Genomic DNA, 20,931 nt, shown 5'->3' on the forward strand with positions numbered 1-20,931 from the left:
AACTCAGATCTCCTGGAATTCAAGAGCATGGTTTTCATATTGAAAATGTCATTTATTTGTGCAGGCTCTTTCTAAATCATCTTGGTACTACTATGTTTGTCAGTCACTGTGTTGTCTAGGCCTTTTAAAGTTTTTAAACAAGTATTTTTAACTGTGTATCGTTTTGTTGTTTTAGCGTCTTGTGACGCTGGTCTAGAAAGGCGCTGTATAAATAAAACTAACTTACTATTTGGAGGATGGAGATGTGAAAATGTAGAAGGTGAGATCGTCAGAAGATTGTATCATCTTCAGTCACACATTGTGGTTGAGGGATGCCTTCACTCTGGCTTGGCTAAGCAGAATCAAAATGGATGGTTGTAAAGAAGTTCAGCTGAAGGCAAGAAGGCATTGGTAAAGAAACTCACTTTTACCGACAAATTAAACATGTAGTCAATGCATTATATACTTTATCTGATTATTCTTACAATAAAGCAAAACTACGTAAGATTTTGATACCTGATGTAGAAAGTATTTTGTCCAGCAGCAACAACACATCCATTCATTGAACTGCCCAGAGAGATAAAGAACAGAAACTAACACAAGAGTCTTTACATTTTCTTGTAAACAAATGTGCATCTGGCATCACAATGAGGATCCATGGAAGCCTTTGAACCAAAACCCATCATTTCAATCTTACATACTGGTGTTTTAATACACTTCTTATATTTCCATGCATTTTCTGACACGACTCAGAATGACAAACAGACAAAGTTGATGTATTGGCTCATTGCTTTTATTGTGTAGCAGCTGACAAACAACTTAGTTTTAAATTAAAAACAATTGTGAAAAATCACCCCTTTTATATATAAATCTCTAAATTGCAGTAGTTGTGAATAATATAGAGAAAATGATTGAAAAGAACATCAGAAAACATACATGCACTTATGCCAAAATCAGATCACAATAAAATAATCCAACCCTGGATTGTATTTGTGTGTGATATAAAAATAATTAAATAATCTTTGGCAGTAATTTAAAGTTGCACACCTTCGATAGATGCTTGTGAACTAAAGATAATGAACAATAGCACGGAACATGGCAAGTTACTGTCCTCTGAGCTTCTGCGGTGGCCGGCAAATCGGACGCTAAAAGGCACTTAATGCGGTTTTCTGCCACCTTGTCTTCATGCATCAAGCTTGAACTGGAAAGAATTGGTGATCCAATCGCTCGTGTCTCTGGCAACCATCGTGCGCTCTGTGAAGTTCACGTTTCCTTCAGTGTCTATCAGTATGATGGTGTTTGTCCTGAACAAGAGGGAAAAATTTATCACAAATAATGTTCATTTACTCATTGATTATCCACTTTCATTTACATGAAAGTTTCCAATTTTATTTCGCCGTATTGGCTTAAACAGAAACATGTTTAAAATAGACATGAAGTATATTATGACCTATAAAAACAAGACTTTTAGGGTTTAATACTGAGTATTTTAATTACAAAATTAAACAGTATATTAAGATGGATGAAATACTGGTGTACATCACCTGAAAACACAAGCATCAAAATGAGAAATAACCTTTTGGTATTTACTTTTTATTTAAAAAACTCCCTTAAAATGTTTTCATTAATTTCATTTCTTCATTATCTCTTGTTTCTGAGTTAAAAACAACATTTTAACTCAAATCACTGGGGAAATTTTATGAGAAAAAAAGTAATTGGGCATACGGAAAAAAAACATTACATAAACATTTTAGAACACTTGGGGAAAGAAATAATGTAATGAAATAAAAATGTATGTATATATTGGAAACGTAAAATACTTATTAGCGATGCCCGTTACAGACACATTTTAAGGCATGAGGTCAGATATCTTTATTTTAGTTCTCTTTAAAACGGCGTAACCAGGAAATACTTTTGTGTCATTAAACAAATATAAAGACGGAACAATACAAAAATCAGTGACAGATCACAACCACGGTCGTCTCTGGCAGTCACAATGACACTGACCTGGTGCCATACGTGGGCGAGCGAACACAAATAGCTGACAGAGCTTTGACCAAGGACGGGCTGTACCCGGCACCCTGGCTCTCCTGCACTCGATCAGGTGCGTTTCTGGAGAACAAAAGGCAGATTAAACTGAAGCTTTGTGTCTTCAGACATCTTTGAATCAGAATTTCATGACTTGATGAATCATGATGACCCTGTATACGTTTCAGCGATGCCTCTACGGACCAGATTTGATCATCACCGTCTTAATCTCTCATAGACACATAACCGCTCAACAAAAAAGCATGAAGGTTACTAACTACGGGCACACGTGGTGCAGTGGTTAGCCTATGCTAACTTGTTACCTTTCTGTGTGGAGTTTGATGTTCTCCTCGTGTTGCGTGTGTTTACTCCGTCCAAAAACATACAGAGGTTGATTGGGAACTTGGGGAAATTGAAGATCTTCAGAGGGATTAATAAAGTCCATCTATCCATCTAAATTTTCTGTAGGTATTAATGTCTGTGAATGGTTGTGTGTCTTTATGTGTCCTGCGACAGACTGGCATCTTTTCCAGAGTGTCCCCCGCCCTTTCGCCCGAAGTAACTGGGATACACTCCAGCCACCCCGGAACCCCCATAAGCGATTAAGTGGTATTGAAAATGAATTAATAACTGTCTACGTCCAATTCTAATGAGGTTTACATTATATGTAATACACAAGATTGTATTCCTTTATTTCCCCCTAAACCTGATCTATTCTGTCCTCCCCCTCTCTCCACAGTTTTTCGAGTTATTTGGTTTTCAAACCATTCTTTTACATCAACCTTTGTCTTTTTATTATTCAAGTAATTCCAATTTATTTTACTTTTTATTTTGACTATTATATAAATAACCTTTCACTAAATAATTATACAGTAAATACTAGTAATGTGTTGATGAGACGTCGCAATGCAGTATAAGTTTTAAAACGTACCAGGTTTTATTGAGTTTGTAGATCAGAGCCAAATATGATAATGCAGTGCCATCTAGTAGCTTTTAAAAATTATGACTGAATCATGATTCCGCTCCAACGACTGATGCTTCATCACGAGGCCTCATCTACTCATCACAAATTTTGATGATCACTTCTGACAATTTCTAAATCGTTCTTTATACAGTGAATGTTACACTTTGATTATCAAATCTGAAATAGTAGTTTGTTCACCCTCTTACTCCATAGAAACAGCATAAGAGCTCCACTCACAGTTCTTCATTGTTGAGTACGGTCAGCAGCTCTTGCACGAGTCCATCCTTGGACAACGACTGGTTGTTGACGACGCTGCTGAAGTCCCGTTTCCCCTGAATTATCTTCTTCCACGGTGTGTCCAGCAGGGAGTTACTCAGCCCGTAGACTCCTGCTTGGAGGGCACACAATTGTGAACTTCAGAAGAAAAGCGGCAGACTAAGAGGTGCTTGTGTTGCAAATATGAAAACACAAACCTGGTTTTAGCTCAATAGGTTCGCTGCTGCTCCTGTTGCCATAGTAACACATGGAACCTTGTTTGGCCCTAGAACAAACAAAAAAAGGTCACTTGTGACATGTGACGTCAATAATGTAAATAACATGTCAACAGTAGAAGGTTCCAGCACCATTTCATTGACTTCCATAGTAGGAATAAAGGGTGAATATGGATAATTTCTCACTATATACAAGTCACAGATGATAATGATGAGGAAAACAAGACAGTGATCGGAGAGTTTTCAGCTGAATTGCTATGAATCCTTCATAGAAGAGAATCTGGACAAGAATCTGACTCTGAAGCAGAAATGTCAGATTCCTTTTCTAAAACTAGTTTTGTAATCGTCATACATTATTGTTATGGAATACCAAGCACACACTCAGGAGGTGACCACACATTTTGATCCAACACAACAGACACAGAGTGAAGTTTAGTAAAAATAATTAATAATAAATAACCAGCCAGCTCTGTTTCTGTGGAGATTGGAGCTTGGTGCGGCTCTTGACAGGATACCGTACATTCAATTAAGTCCTCCTCGTGCCTCCGTTTCCTCCTCTTCTACTTTTGAGGGTTTGAATGGTTGTTATTAAAGATGACATTTAAGTGTCTCTTAAGTGGATCTTGGTCTTTTATTGTACTCATCAGTGTGTGTCTGTTTGTATAAAAACCCTTTTCATTTAAATATTTACATTAGAAAATGTGCTTAATCCTCCTCCACTGGAAACACTTTTCTGGAGATGAAATCTTGTTTACCATAACCACACCCACTCAGCGGTGATTGGTCAGCAACAAGGTTTGTCATTTGTCCCCCTCCAAGGGACTTGTTGTATAAACAAAGCGGGGTGTGATTACAGCTGGCTGGAGGAGGAGTGAAGCTATTATTATGTCATAATGGACTATGCTCTCGTAACCTTTTGTTCACTAAGACGGGGGAGAACTTTATAAAGTAATAACTTCAAAACATCACGATGAGAGACTTACTGCATCTTAGAGAGGAAGACTTCAACATTTGAAATAAAGTTTTCACATGATTTGACCTTTAACAAATCACATGTTTCGTTTGACACAATTTTTAATCACTGACGTTTCAAAATCTTGTTTACAATACAAGATGTGTGCCGTCATGAAACCTCACTGTGCATCCTTGGTTTAGATGACCTAAAAACTGTTTTCTGGGTTATTTATTTTGGAACATTCCACTGAAAAACACCTACGATGCACTTTGCCCAAATCCATACATTTTCTCTAGAAAAATATACAGAACATCCCATATGGAGCAGCTGTCTTTGCATTGACAAGTACCTAACATCATTTCAGTAATAATTTGACTGGGAGGCGTGGCTTTGATTATTAGAAAAGATTAAAGAAGATTGTAATTGACAGAAAAATTAAACTTCTTAGGTGTAGTAAAAGTTTTATTTACAACTCCACCTGCATTTGAAGTGGTGAGGATATGGTTTAAAATAGTTAGAAACATCCGACTTCAATAAAATATGAATTAAAATTAAAGGTATTTTGCAAGTAGAGCATTGACCACTGAATTCAAAGCAAGAGAAAATGAAAAATATAATTTAATCCATTGATAAACATTTTGTTTGACATCTTCAACTAAATAACCCACAAACAAGCGCCCACACTTCTGCCCACACATTGAAACCAAACGTTTCACACTTCAGATGAACATGAGCACTTACACAACACATCGAAGCTGAAACCAAGTCTGTAAAATAAGTCAACACATCATGAAATGTAGACGGAATAAAAGTAGGACGGTGGAAAAGTGAATTGAGTTTACAACGTTATAAGGTAATAGCTCTTATAAATATCAACACATTTATAAATTGAATGAGGAAAAAGCGGATTAATCCAAAAACAAGTTCAATATCACTTTACAGAGGTCTTTAAAGGAAAATGGTCCAAATCAAAGGTCAATCTACAGTCATGGGGTGGAAATCTTTAGACCAGCCATACAGCAGACACCTTGTCCTCTTGGAGCTCCTTTTACAATCAATAAATCATTAGACAAAACTTTTGTCGCCCTTCAATTGAGCAGCGACTGTCGGTCACTGATGTCCTACAGTGTGTCGAAGCCCTAAATGGGTTTTTTATCTCCGAGAATGACGCAACACAACCTCAACTAATCTTAGGGATTTGGACGTTCTGGATTATCTTATCACAGTGATGCTGCAGGAATGGAAAGCAAATCAGTAGGACAACACAGGGGAACTAAATTTAGTCAAAACAGCTGAGCAAGGTTCAGCATGGTACAAATTTAAAACAACAAAAAAAAGGAAAATGTATACAAAAGCATCAGTCAAATTGAATGACACACATGACTGTTGCATGGGATAAACATCCTAGTTCCAGAACTCTTTGTCCCTCTTCTGTCCGGATCATGGATATTGTTTAATTAAACTGAACGCATTTTATTTTTTATTTATTTCATTATTATCTATATATAAATTCCACTGGCAATAAAAGTTTTCTGATTCTGATGTTTTTTTCAAGTATGCTACACTCTATAAGTGATTCATCCAATTTGTAGTTGACCCATTTCCTGCCTTGATATTATTATTATTATGATTCAGACTTTTTTTGTTGAGATACCTTACGTTAGTAGACACATGAACGCAGCTCTGATGCCAAGTCAGTGCTCAATTACATCCACAAATCATGCTTTGTCTCCTCCATCATGGTGGTGCAGGATTTGGACATGTTTCCGATTTGTTTTTAGCAGAACAATGAATAAAAACATACTGTATATCACAGCAGGTGACCCAGGAGAAGAAAGGAATGATTAAACATAAGTAATTAAACCAAACCAATCAAATAAAAATATATAATAACAATAGAATACAATAACCTTAATACATAAAATGTATTCATACACCTGCATGAACACAGTTAAATTGAAATATTGAAAAACAAAATTAAAGCAGTAGGTAGTTGTCTGGCATCATTTTTAAATCAATGCAATCTGACGCAGGCCAGAGATGCTTTTTGCGTAAAATTCTATTTATAGATCTGAGATGACAAGATTTAAGGACAATCAATGAATCCCTTTTTTTTAGGCCTTCGTGTTAATGAGTGTGAAACGCCTGCACTTTCTCTGCTGTCGTGGGTCATACTAAAATAATTTTATTTTACTGTGTTTTTGGTTTTAACTTACTTACACTTCCTGCGTCGAGGTGGTGTGTATGGGTAGGTGCACAAACCAAACTGATCACAGCGGAGTAGGTGAGGTCGGAGAAGTATTGCAAAAAAGGTTGTATACACATTCGTACTGAAGATTTTCAGATTTTCATGCAGCATTTATTTAAATTTATGCAGCATTTACCAGAATAAAAGCCTCTGGTGTGTGGTCAACCTTTTTGGCAATTCTGTTTTTCAAATTATCAAGCATTCATATACACATAAATATTTCTCTGTTTAACTTGAAAAGTTACCATTATAAAGGTCTGTCAAGCCAACACTAGTTCAGCAACAAAATATATTCTACATCACAACCACAAGATGGCAGCAAAGCACTTCAATTTTAATGCCTTTGATTTCTTTATTGGCTTCTACTCAAGTCACTTGAACTCAAAGCGAACACTATTTAACTTTGTTTTAGTGTTAGTGCGACACTTGCTTTTAACCGACATTGTCGTCAACTCTGTTAAGCAGATTCCATTTCAGGATAGAACAAATGAAAAAATAATCTCATCCTGATTACTGGGCAAATGTCAGCGCATGCTACCCAAACTACACTCTGTATATTTTCAACAATCTCTGTAGGATAAAGCTGCCTCACTTTCAATTTCCACTTAGGATTAGTCCTAATCCTTGTCTGAGGGAAAAAACAGTTGCTGCTGTTCAGAGGCCATCTCTCTGCCTGCGACGTGTTTTATACGACGAAGAAATTGACGCCTCCGCGGTCAGATTAAGACACATTTGACCTGAATATTTGACAACCAACACAATGTGTTGTGAAAAACACATGCGTCGGCCATGTTGGCAGGAGTGATGCAGAGTCACGTCAGATGTCTGCGCCTGTGATGTCTTCGCCTGCTGCGAGTTCTGCTGCAGGCGAACTGGAGTTAAAAAAAAAGAAGGAAATTCGCACAAGTGAAATAATGAAAAATAGCACTGAGGAGTCGATGAACCACTCAGGTGATTCCCACAGGAGCGAGGACGGCGACAAATGTGAGAGATATACTTAAAGAAAAAGGAGGTATTCAAAATCAGATTCCTTGTTTTTTTGCTGATTTGAAGCTAAGACGAGGGAACAGCAGGAGTTCGGCGCTTCCAGGCAGACTGAGGTGGGATGAGTTGAAAACAAGCATTTTTCGGATCAGAGCGAGATGAGTGATCAGTATGCTGGCGGGGAGAGGAGCTAATGAAGAGTTCTGTATGCTGGGGCTGCTGCTCCGACTCACTCCGACCAGCTGTGAAGAAGTTGCCGGGAAATGGTCGAGGAGTTTGTGGGTGGTGGGTTTCCCAATCCGAAAAGTGCTTTTGCAAATTTAATGAATGCATGCATTTCGGAAAATGTTACAGCGGTTAGGGTGATAAGCCTCCGGGTATTTGTGTGGATTTCTTTAACTCTGCTGTGAGGACGACCTCGCTCCCCTTATTTAGTGTTCCCCCTCTTGACTTAACATAAAGAATAATTAATATCGAACAGTCTTAAGATATAAACAATGTCTTGTGCAAGAAATGACCGAATGTTTGTAATGTTTGTTTCATTGGTGCATTTATTTCTACGTGGGGTTGTGTCGCTGTGTGTGCATTTCTTTTCTTTTGCTTTGGTGTGCGTCACTGTGTGTTTGTATTGGGTTGGTGTATGTTTGTATATATTTTTTTTCTTTGGTTTGCAAGCATGCATTTCCATGTTGGGTTTTTGTTTTCCGTTTGCAGTATTAAAATAAAAAAATGGGTGTGCGAGGATGACCCTTGTGTCCATTTCTGTAACCGGATGGTGTGTGTGTGTTTGTTGCGGTGTTGGTGTGATTTTCTTTGGCTTCATCTCTGTCGGAGTGGTGTGTATGCAACTGCGTTTCTGTGTAGGCGTAGTATGTGTGCATATGCGTTTCTTTCTGGTTCTCCAATAGGATTGTGTTTCTGTGTTGGAGTGCTGTGTGTGCATTTCTTTTATGAGGTGGTGTGTTCATCTTTTATTGTTATGCCTTAGTGTGCGTTTAGTTTTTCAGTGTTGGATTAGTGAGTGTGTTTCCACGTTGAGGTAGTATGTGTTTCTGTGCTCCGGTGTGCGTTTCTGTGTTGAAGTAGTGTGTGTGTTTGGGTAGTAGGTTAGTGTATCTCTGTTAGGTTAGCGTGTATATATTTCTGTGTTCGAGTCGTGTGTCTGGATGTTTTTATCTCATCTGACGGATGAATATAATTTGGGTTCATTCATTTTCTTTGTGGGTCCGTTTTGTCTCTTAAATCTCCAAGACTTCATTCATGTATATCTGTATACAGTACATTCCATCTGGTTCTATGTCCTCCTTTCTCTCATAAGAAGGTAACCATGCCTACTCCTTCAACTCCTGGAATATTTATTGCTGCTCAACTAGTTTCAACCACTTTCCCCCTCCTGTGAATGTGTGCGGATCTAGCAGTCGGAGGTTTAATTGCAACACAAAAATGAACAAACCTAATTGTTGATAGATAATCGATACAATGCTATTGAAAAAATGTGTATCGATATTTACACTCCAAGAGTTTTCAGTGACATATGCTAAGGAAAAAAAAGTACTAGTAAGCTTACTAGGCTAGTGACGCCTGTAAAAGTAATGGATGGAAATGGAACAGAGCAAGTTTGTCCAGTTCTTACTTGATCACGCATGAATTGCAACATCACGCTCCAGTTCCAGGGGGACAATGTTTAATGTTTGACGTTTATTTTTCGTCCCACATCTGGCGTGAAGGTCTTGTTCACTTTTCATGATCCATGATGTCACATATGAACTGAAGTGAAATAATGTCGTTAGTTAAGACATTTGTTTCAGCTTAAAATAATATCCAAAGATTGAACAATTTATTTTGAAAACTTCTGGCATCCACTGGGGTGTAAGAAAATATCAATATAAATGACGACATCACAATAAATCTTTTCCTGCATTGATATTCAATAGCACTGTATTGATAATAATAATAAAAAAAAAAAATTGAATCAATATTTTTTATCAATTTATTTTTTTCCTTGAACAATTTTAATTCACATTATTTTCATGGTTTATATTTAAATAGTGTTTTTATAAAGGACAACAATTTAATTAAAAAAATTACAATTAAGACTCAAGTATTTACAGCGTTTATTCATTTGTGTGCTGCAATTAAACCACCGGCCACTAGTTGGCAACGTCCATCATTACCGCTGTGCCAAAGAAACAACAAAACCAGCAGAATGGCAGCGATGACCGAAAAGAAAAGAAAGGATCCACCAGGTGGTCGACAGCAAAAATAGAAAACCAGTGTAAGACCCTTGCTTACTAGAAAACGACTTTTTGAACACCATAAGATCCTGAGATGGACTTGGTCACTGGTAGTGATCTAGTTTTTTGCTTGCTTCAAACTATGAAAAACTACTACGATAAATACAGGCAACAATAATTATTTAGTGCGTCTGATTTGGTCCCTGGACCTCGAGTTTGAAACACAAGTGTATTTTATCGCAAAAAAGCCCAGTCGAGCACATTAAATCAATTTTCTCAGGGGACGGACTTGGGAGTGGAGGGAGTGGTGAAGATGAGAAACAGAGGTCACATGACTTCTGCAGACTTGAAGGAGAACTTCAGAGAACAAGTATATTTGTTCGCTGTCAACTCAAGGAACGTCAGCGATGCATGTGCTACTCCTCATTCCCAGCACAGATCATTCATCCAGCTTGTTTCTTATTAAGAAGCAAGTAGAAATGTGAGAGTCATGAATCATTGCTGCCCTCTTTCTGGATTCCTCTTGAGTAAAGTGCATGTGCTTGTGCATCTCAATAAGCTCCATCGCGCTCTTGTAGAGGAGAGGAATACAGAGTGGCTGAATGCTTCAAATTGCTTGACACGTTACAAATTGCGCTCGTGGTTGCCGATGAATCAGGAAAATTAGAATCATCCATGCCTCTGATGTAAATGGGATTCTGGGGGAGAAAGATTATGTTTGACCTGCAGGCATGCACAACACAAGTCAGTTGATAACAACACTGCTGCATTCATGTAGGCCAGCAGCCTGTCAGATGACATGAGGCTCAGGCTGGTGCTTACGACGACAAGAGAAGGACCAGAGAGAGAGTGGACATGATCAGGAGATGACACTTTGCCATTTCAATAAACACCACCAGATCTCCATAGATACACATTTCCCACAAACTCATGCAAATGTCATTCCCTCTATGCTAAGCTTGTAACATCACAGCGTGGAGCAGCTGGGTTCAAATAAGATCCACTAAAGCTGTGGTCGACGTACAAGTCTATTATGGTGAAGAAAGAGCTGAGCCAAAACACAAAGCTCGGACCATCCATGTTCCGACTACGACCAAAGTATTTTTTTTAGCTGCCCGAAAGTATACTCAGCAAAATTAGTTTAATCCATTAGTGTGTATAGATCAAATGCGTTTGTTTTTAACTGGCTACACACTGACCTCCCGCTGCATCTGTGGTCACATTTTTTAAAAAGTGGGTCTATAGTAAGTGGAAAGTCAAAATGGCTGATCGGAGAGGAATTATTGTTGCCTTTTATCCGTTTTAAATAAAACATTTTTTCATCTATACTCGATGTAAGTGAAAATAATCAGAAACCTTTATTGTCAGTGTTGTAAACGAAACATGAATTTATGTAGTGCCATTACAGAATAAAAGAATAAAATGAGATAACACATAAAATAAGGTATAGAAAGGCAGCTATTCTGCGACGCCTAATTCTGTGATCTGTGCCGCTGACAAAAATGTCCCTACAGTTAGAGGAATAAAGGCTCATCTTATCTTAGCGTGGATGTATGAATAAACAAATACAATATTTGATCAATTTCAGCCTTTAAAGGCGCCATAAGCTCAGTCAGTTTCACTACAATTTTTCCCCTGCATATTTCACTGTAAAATCTAAAAAATATAACTAAACTAAAATGAGAAAATCGCCCAAAGCAGGTCACTTTCCGTGCATGTAATAGTGTTGCTACAATGAGTATTAAATATGAAAATTAGGCGATTTCATTGCGTACCTTGTATTTATTGTTTGAATGTTTGTCAGCATTGGTCCCTGAATTTCAAAAATGTGACAAACAACCCAACCCAACAAATCTTCAACTAAATGAGAGCCTACAGATAAAAAAGCCTCACAAAAGACACTACAGGGTCATAAGCTTTATGTACGGAGTCAAGCGTGGTTAAAAACGTAATCAGTTTTCCGTAAAAAACTTGAACTTTGTTCAACTCATTTTGTTGGCATTCTGACCTTTAAGTCAGAACACATGTCTAATGTTCGCATCTTGGCGTGTTAAATCACACCTGTGACCTTTTGTGAACCTACGATGTACTTTTGAGCCAGATTTTTAAAACTTATTCATATATTCTTTAGTTAATCTTTTTTGATTTTTACTCTTTTGAATTGTATATGAGAGTGAGAGAAGCAAAGCTATACGTTTAGCTGGAACACCTCAGTGTTTCCCAATAAATGTTGGAGGGAAATCATGGAATCAGGAAAATATGATCTTCTTTACTACAGATGCCGAGTCATCAATTCCACTTCAGATAATCATATTAAAACGGGTGGAAGGAGGAAGAGGAGGAGCAGACGACCGACTGAGAATTGTGAGGAACGTAGTTCATAAATGTAAGTTTTACTCAATCTTGAAGCTTTGATTGAGTAAAACTTGAGCTGGTTGTGTCAGCTTTAACCATTCCAGACTCTTTTAACTAATCCAGGAAAGATCACATCAAGTAGGTTTGTTTACTAACTTGAACTCTGCTGTGAGGAGGTTGAAGCCGTTATACATGTGGGCCTCTGAAGAAACCTTCTTTAGGTAGGAGAAGCTGTCTATGTCCTTGTCCACGAGGTAATTGGGAACCAAGAAACCTGCAGGGGAAACAAGATTTTCTTAGATGTAGGGTGGATGATGTTTAAAACATTGTGAGCAAGCTGAATTTAAAATGTAAAGGCCAAATGAATTGAAAACCCAACTTTCCTGACTCTCCAAGAAGCAGTAAGTCCCTAATTAGATGATATTCTTAAGTCATTATTTAAAAAAGTTCTAACCTGTCTGAAATCTTGGCAAATGAATGGTTATGAGAGCGAAGTTCATTATGTCGAAATAATGGGCTTCGCTCCTCCTGCAGCAGCGAAGAACACCTTTCTTTATACACGTCCCATAGAGGTGGAACTTCCTGGATTTATTACGCTGTGTGACAAACATTGATGCTGGACCAATCACAGTAAAGTGGGTGTGGTTATGGTAAGTGAGATTTTAGCTTGGGCGGGGCTTGAGCAGTACGTAATTATTTCAATAAAAGGAGAGTTTTGTACAAATCGACACATACTGATGAGTACAATAGAGTCCAATATTAATTTAAGTGTCACTTAAATCAACACATCTGTTGAACTTTATTAGTCAAAACCCTCGGTGTGTGAATTTTCCCCAAAAACAAGAGTTGGACTGATGGCATTCAGTTTGATTGACATACTATCAACCAATCATTTTAAACAGGTGGCTTAAAATGACTGGACAATGGTTAACAGGAGACAAATTATTTTTGTGTTAGAAAATCATATTTATTGGCTTTCATTTCAAGGGAAATGTATACAGGTAGTACCTATTTCAAGATAACACTTGTTTGTATCTACCTTTTTTTTCAAAAATTATAAACATATTTTCGCAGATCCAAAACAATCCTCACCTCTTCCCTGAGCGTCTGGGTTGTTGACTCCTTCCATGAAGTTAGTAATGGCTGCCAGCTTCCCCTTCTTGCTGATGCCGAGCCATGAGCCTCCTTCCTTTCCACACTCCAAGTCCAGACCTGGTTTATTGATGATTTTGAACAAAAACAGGCCAATAAAGTAGTCATGCAACAATGTAGAAGTTATGGTCCAGATTGTAAAGAACAACGAAAACAACATGCTCATGCTTGCATAATATTTGAACTACTTTTAACACACTGAAGTCAAGTAGGTTTTGATGCTCAATTACTTGACAATTAATACTTTAAATTTACAAGGAATTTTCTATATTTTTTCAGTAATTTTTACTGTAAAATGTCAAAAGCCATCATTAAAACATTCTGGGATTAGATGTGTTTTTTTTAACAAGGCTAGAGAATGAAGGAAAATGTAACTTATATGTAGTTATTAAATAATAAATCAGATGTACAAAGGTAATTTTTGGATTTTTTTCATGATGCTATAAATGCACATATTTTCTGGAGTTAAACAAAAATCAAATAATTTCCCTCAGATTGAGCGACTGTGTGTTCTAATGTCCTGAATGACTACTTTTGCAACATAGGGGAAAACATTTTTATGTTTATCTCAACAACATTTTCAATTTTTTTTTTCAAATGATCTCCAACTGCTTCGGTTAATAACACATTAATGGTTAAGGGGGGGGGGGTCTGCTGGACTTCCTGGTGGTCAATATAGACCACTTACCCTGACAGCGACCAAACGATTTCCTTCCCTCCGGGGGCCTGAGATAGAGAGCTTGAGTAATCCCAGTGGGAGATATAGTTTACTTCCACTTCTGCCCCTGCACTCCCCCCACTCCCACAGATAAGGCTCGCTCATTTATTACTGTCCCGCTGAATGAAAGCAGACATTAATTAAAGCCCAACCGGTGGAGTCCTGACCCTTCCATCACAGAGGGGAGCGGGACGCAGACGAGCACGAGGCCATCTCTGTGTTTCCCCGTTCGCCAAAAAAAATTGGATGATTGATTTTGCCTGTCAAGCTAAGATGCGTACTGGACATTAGTCAATTAAATATAGTTTACTGCGGGTGGAGTCATCGTGTGATAAAGGGGAGGGGTGACTTTGTGGAAGAGGCATGTTCAAAGACAAGTGATACCACACTATATAACATAACACACTCATTAGTTATACATTCAATTTAAGACCAATCCATCACAAACTATTCTTTTTTCTTTTCTTTTTTTTAAACAAAATCTTTAAAATATCAGTTTTTTGTGCAATTTTAAGTTGTAAAATATGCATTTCATTTATATTATCGACAATGTCAAACTGTCTTTAACCTTATCTGAACATTCTTGAACTCCCTTTTGAGCACCATAAGCATAAACAAGTCAGTAACACTTTCCTATCAAAGCACGAAAAGTCCAACAGACATTTGATGCTCACCACTGAGGATGTCGCTGTTGGAGGCCCAAAAGTCAGCAGGTTTGGCCGGCCTGCTGTAAACCTCATCCCTGTTCGCGGCCAAGATTAACCTGAAGGAGAAAAAGAATCGAAGAGGAAAATTTATGAGAGTGTGAAGAGTTGATTTGACACCAAATTCCGACTCGGAGATACAGTCCTGATCCTTCTATAGGAGCACAGGATCAGGATCATGTTTGAAAATGTCTTGACATTTTGTAAATACACAAGGAGTTCAATCCGTGATCAAAGATGACAATGATTTCATTTCAAGTGTTGCAGCTTTAGCGAGCGAGTGTCATGTCAGAAGAAAGACCGTTTCTGATATTAAGGAGTGTCAAGTAAAGACAATATATTATACAATATACTAAAAAGGTGATGAGCATTTGCCATTTTCTCTAAATATACATGTTCAATTTAAATAATAAACATTCTTTGCTTTAATAATACATTGGAAGGTGAAAGCAAATCCTTTTATTTGAGACAATAGCAAAGCATACAAAAATTATTTTCTTTTGTTCTTTTTCTTTATTAAACTTTATGTGAAAGACAACATGAGGTTTAATAGAATCTAAATTGTTCAACATATGGAGTGATATTATTTTTGCCCCTTTATCTCCCTTTTCCTCTTTTTTCCTTTTCTTGAAAATACTTTTTGCCATTTCAGGAGATCCCCCACTCTTTCTTGTGCTAATATAATCAATGAAATGTATTGGATTTTTTTTAGCAGATCACTTCTCTTCAATGTAGATACATTTGTAATCCTCTTGTGACCAATAACTGTTTAGTTTCTTTTACATTTATTTTACAAATATTCAAGTCAATTCGAGTCTGTTGTTGTGGTAGTATTTTAGTCCCATATACAGGCGTTTGTTTTAATTTATTTCATTTTTAAAGTAAATGTCATTGCTGCCTGGGCTTCCTTTAGACTTTAAGTTTAACTGGCATTGCATCCCAGTTCTTAAAAAAAAAAAAAAATATATATATATATATATATATATATATATATATATATAATTTAATAGAAATCTAAAGCCCGAAATATTGTGACAAAAGCTTGAATTCCTAGAATTAAACTACTGATTCTATGAATTTAAATGCTAAAAGGAGTGTGAAGCTTAAGGCAGCATAACCTCAGGAGAAGAAGTTAAAAGACGGAGCTGCAGCCTCTTCCTGAGCCAGAGACCGTCAACATCTATATCATTTATCTTGGAGAAAGTGAACATGGATCCTTTTAAGATCAAAGCAATACATTGGTCAGATCTAATGAGGAACGACCTCTTTGTATCCGAGGGTAATCACGGCTCGCTCCCCTGACTCTGCGTGACTCACCGCAGCTGCATGAAAACAGATCGCAATGATGCTACACACATTACAGTGAGCAGGAGTGTTTTAACATAAATGATCAAAGTTACAACCGGGCGCACACACAAATTACTTACTTACTTACACAGCAATCAGTTTCTATTTGAGAGGTCAAGTAGCCTGACATAGAACTTCCTTAAAAATGTATTTAGACTAGAAAGGAAGTGAAAGCTTTTTTTTTTTAGAAACTGTTGCACAAGAGTAAGTAAAGGTTATTTTAAAAGATCCTTACTAGACCAGGGTCACAAAGCGCTTTAACAATCAAAAACAATATACAGTTAACATTTGGTGTAGAATATATATATTTATTCCACATTAAGGATAATTACTAGTGATGGGATGATGAAGCTTCATGAAGCAGTGTCATATTGTTAAGCGGTCAGTAGGTGGCGCCATCAGTTTAAAAATGACGTGATGTTTTATTTTCATGTTTTAACAGTTGTTTAAAACAATGGAAAATAGTGCAGAGACCGCCATCTAGTGGGCTCTGAAAATAATGTCACTGCTTCATGAAGCTTTATCAATTCCTGTGTTGTTCTCACATCACCGTCATCTCAAAAAAAGCAGATTCTGATCAAGCCATCACTACTGATTACCAATATTTCTATATATTGCTACTTTTTCATATGCTAGTAGCCATGCAGCTTATGCAATGATGCAGCAAATATACAGATTTTTAAATGGTTATTGGCCTCCAGGGGGCGCTGTAGCAGGAAGCAAAAGAGTGAGACATAAGAGATAGACTTACTGCCTTGCTTTACAAGTAATGCTTAAAAAGATTTTATTAAATAAAAAAATAAAAATCAATCGGTGTAAAATTTCTACTTCTATTATGAAACAGGCAATGTTTAAAGAACCTATGATGAGGCTAAAAGTGACACTTTAAAATAATATTGTATTTGGATACACAGGTGTGTCTTTTTTATCCGAGAGCGTGTCCTGACTTGGCTCACGATCACAGTGAAAATGCTTGTAATTAATTTGCAGGGGACCTACTAGCTACTTTTGTAACTCCTTATACAAACTGGCTGCTCATGTAAGAGCATTACGATGATGTTTCATCTTCCCTCAGGGCCGACTATGACCAGAGTCTCACATGCTTGCAGACACATAGATGCAGTCATGCTGCCACTGGAAAGGACACGGTTGGACTTGGTTTCAGAAAAATGCTGAGGGGCAACACTGAAACTGAAGCAGTAACTCAGATGAGACATGTTAAAAAAGAGGTTTTCCCTGAATGAAAATGGACAGGAATAAAGGAATTTTGTGTAAATGCATTTTCTTTTCCACTTCAGACGGATCTATAATCAGCCCCAAAGGAAGCTTCTAAAATATAAACATGGCTTCTTATTGGTTTATTGGTTCAGACTAATTGGTTTAGAAAAACAAAAAATGTGTTTAAGGATTCTACAACACTGAATTGGTATCCTCACCTTTCATTTTTATTTGGTTTCATTTCTTACTTAATTTGATTTTTGGCCATATGTGTTGTTGTTTGTTTGTATCTTCCTCCTGTACAACAGACTTTGTGACGTGATGTACAGTATGTATGTCTAAGTCATTAATGTCAATAAAAAATGAGTCAACAGCAGGCCGTTTGCATTGTTTGTAAAATAAATGATTACATTTAGTCAAGAGTTATATTTATTTTGCTAAAGAAAACAACTTGGTTTTTTAATGTCCTTGCGAGATCAGTTCAGGCACAACAACTAAATGAAGGCAACAACTTAGCAAATCCAAATGTGTCTCTAAACCCATGTATTCATTTGTTTCAGAACTTATAGCTGATTCGTGTACCTTATATTTAAATTAATCCTCAGTAACAATAACAAACAGCGGTTTAAACAAGCAAATACTATCCAATTGTGATAATTTCCGATTTATCTTTAGGTTGTTGCATATAATGCTGTATCCTTTATATTAAGCTTTTTTTTTTAATTTTAGCAAAAAGAGAATTCAAAAGGCAAAAAGACTTGAATGAAGAACACATAAATAATATTCATTTTTGGTTTCCAAATCATTTCAAACATACAGCAAATGACTATGGTAAAGCATACGTCAATGATAACACGTACAACTGTTTTCTTTCAAAAGTATGTGCCGACTCATTTCAACACGTACAAGATAAAACATTGTTTGATTATTTGAAAGAGAATAATCTTTCTGAGGTGGTCGTTTTAAGATATTATAATTCTGGGGTCAACTGGATGCAAATATGAAATGCACATGAGAACGACATGTGTGGATACAGAAAAAAATGAAATGCACTTTGACACACACACAGTTTACTTATATGGTAGTTATGTCATATTGTTACTTCACCTGTAGGCATTTTTGGAAGCTGGGCGGGGATCAAACTTAAAGAAAATAATGCACATGGATGAATCTGTCACTCCAAATGGTCCATTAACGTTTGACCATATCTGAAAGAGAGAATCACAACTTATAAAATATGGATAAATACATGTTTTCTAAGAGAAAGAACTAATGTGTTGCGAGGAAACCGTTGGTGGAAGGACACACTATGTAAAAATGAAACTGAGAATAAAACAAAATACACAAAAGTACTAAAGATAATCCAAAAGTGCTATATTTTGTAGACATAGATACAGTCTATGAACTTTCTTATAATGCAATTATTTGATTTAAAGTTAATTCGCCATATAGGATAAAGCTTTTGTTGACTCATCCTTTAGTAAATGATGAGTCAACGAAAGGTTCAAATCTATGTGAGACAAAGTTATTGCTAACGTTAGCTTTGGTTCCAGCAAAAAAATGAATGAAGACAGCAACAGAGAATCACAAAAACACTTCAACAGAGCGACTCACCTGTCAGTGATCATAAGTTTGAGTGATCGGTTGAATATTTGAGTAACAGTTTACACACTGTTGCACTGCACTCGTTGTTGACAAGTTACAGCAGTCGTTCACACAAGGCAATGCTTGATTCGTTCACCCCTCCGTTTAAAACAAACCTGAAACGCGTTGAGACTTAAAGTCCAATCGCTTAACTTCGCCCACCGCAACGATGCTGATGACAACAACGAGCGCTCTGTGAACCAACCTCTTGTACTTATCTGTGATTGGTGGATAATCACAAGTGGGAACCGGAACAGTAATAATTTCAGTGTGACTTCAAAATAAGAGCATACCGTTTTTAGTTGTGTTACATTAGGCACGATCCAGAAGAAAATGTGTTTAAGAAAAATAAGAAAAAACAGCATTTACAACAACTATTTTGTATTGTGTTCTCTCAATCATTTCCCACTCTCTGTACTGAATATTAATCTGCAAAACATGCGTTTGTAAAACACAAAATACTAGGTAAATTCACTTCAGAACATTGTCATAAACACCTGCTTTTTTTTAGCCTATATTTAACTCTCTGAAAAGTGGTCAGCTAAAATGGTAAATGTGTTATTCATTTATTGACCATTTATTTTGAAAAATATTCGACTTAATAGATGCTTACGCATACTTAACAATACTCCAATACATAACGTGGAGAAAAACCATTAAGAAGGACGTACAACATAATGCAAATACAGAGCAATAATTAATTCAAGAGCGCGTATTACTGAAATAATCCGATTTAATATTGCTTATTTAAGTAGTCATTACGCAGATTTATGCTGTAAGAAAAAATCCCAGCTGGAGAATTGTACACAAAAGGCATCAATGAGGATGAATATTGCCAGGAGTGATAAGAATAAAGAGCCAATCGTGGAGTGTGAGTAGTGCCGGGGCGGAGACAGTAGTGTGGCCAACAGCATCCCTCTGCTCTGGTGTGGATGAGAGGGATAAAGCCCGTCTCTTCTTCTTACTCCCCAGCAACCCGGTGCTCACACTATTAACAATAAAACAACTTTCAATTCCAGATACACCGACTGGAGTTTGGTGCTCGTTGGGAGACGCAGCAGCATTTTAAAAATACTGGATCCCTGCAGCAGACAAGTTACACGCAGTGAAAGCGTTATTCAGGTTGGAAGTACTGCACTCCGGGAAGACCCTTCGCCCGCATGATGCACCGGAGGATCTGAAGTAAGGACAGCTTTCATAGTCTCTGCATTTCATAATGTTACTCCGACTCCAAGTTGAAAGACAATAACAACTCAGCAGGAGAAACAAATTCATTAAATAAAAAAGAAACTCTCAGATTGATCGTTTATAAAAAGCTGTGTATATTGTTTTTTATTTTCTTAATATATTGATGGACGCTGGTGAATCATGACCTGTCTATCATCTCATCCCAAGATTCTTTTGCACCTCCTGTTTGTGGCTGGGTTGTCACTGAGAGTCATCCGGTACCTCCTTGTACACCCGTTTGGGGGTGTGTGACCCGTCACGTGCTCTGAAGTGCGCAATGAGCAATTCATTGTGCAATTAACTCAGTTTTTCATGTGTCATGTTGGATTAAGAAATTCAACAATGATGTTCACTTGAAGGCAAAAACACAGCATGACAGAATCATGTGACTCAACTTTTACATTTCTAACATCCACTACTCACACAACATTATTCACAAACCAATCGCAAACATACAGAACCCTGCAGGTGACATGCCTGTACATTTCTCTCGAGATACTTGTTTGTCGTGGTACTCGTGAAATTAATATCGTATTTCATGATATTCGTATATTATGTTACTTGACTTAACTTATAAGGACCAGTGTTATTCTCCAGTATTGATGGCGAAGTCATGTAGTTAATGTTCATAACCATAGTTCTTTAGTTTAGCCACTAGATGGCATGACCGGCATTGGGACGGG

The 20,931-nt window shown here is 37.1% G+C and overlaps 1 protein-coding gene across 2 annotated transcripts; it reads right to left on the reverse strand.

Moving 5' to 3' along the window:
- Positions 1-756: 756 nt before the first annotated feature.
- On the reverse strand, positions 757-19,137 carry tango2 (transport and golgi organization 2 homolog (Drosophila)). 2 transcript variants are annotated; one of them, XM_087796660.1, is made up of 9 exons: positions 18,992-19,137; positions 18,485-18,585; positions 14,783-14,871; positions 13,331-13,450; positions 12,395-12,512; positions 3,445-3,512; positions 3,209-3,359; positions 1,987-2,091; positions 757-1,283 (listed from the first exon to the last, which is right to left on the reverse strand). In XM_087796660.1, exons 2-9 carry the CDS (start codon positions 18,538-18,540, stop codon positions 1,163-1,165), a joined length of 828 nt encoding a protein of 275 aa, XP_087652786.1. In that variant the 5' UTR covers positions 18,541-18,585; positions 18,992-19,137; the 3' UTR covers positions 757-1,162. The 2 variants fall into 2 exon arrangements, with proteins under 2 accessions (XP_087652786.1, XP_087652779.1); XM_087796653.1 differs by having other exon boundaries at positions 3,209-3,362.
- Positions 19,138-20,931: the final 1,794 nt, after the last annotated feature.

Source organism: Callionymus lyra, chromosome 1 (genome assembly GCF_982586985.1).
Source record: "Callionymus lyra chromosome 1, fCalLyr1.hap1.1, whole genome shotgun sequence".
In the NCBI taxonomy this organism is placed as follows: Eukaryota; Metazoa; Chordata; class Actinopteri; order Syngnathiformes; family Callionymidae; genus Callionymus; species Callionymus lyra.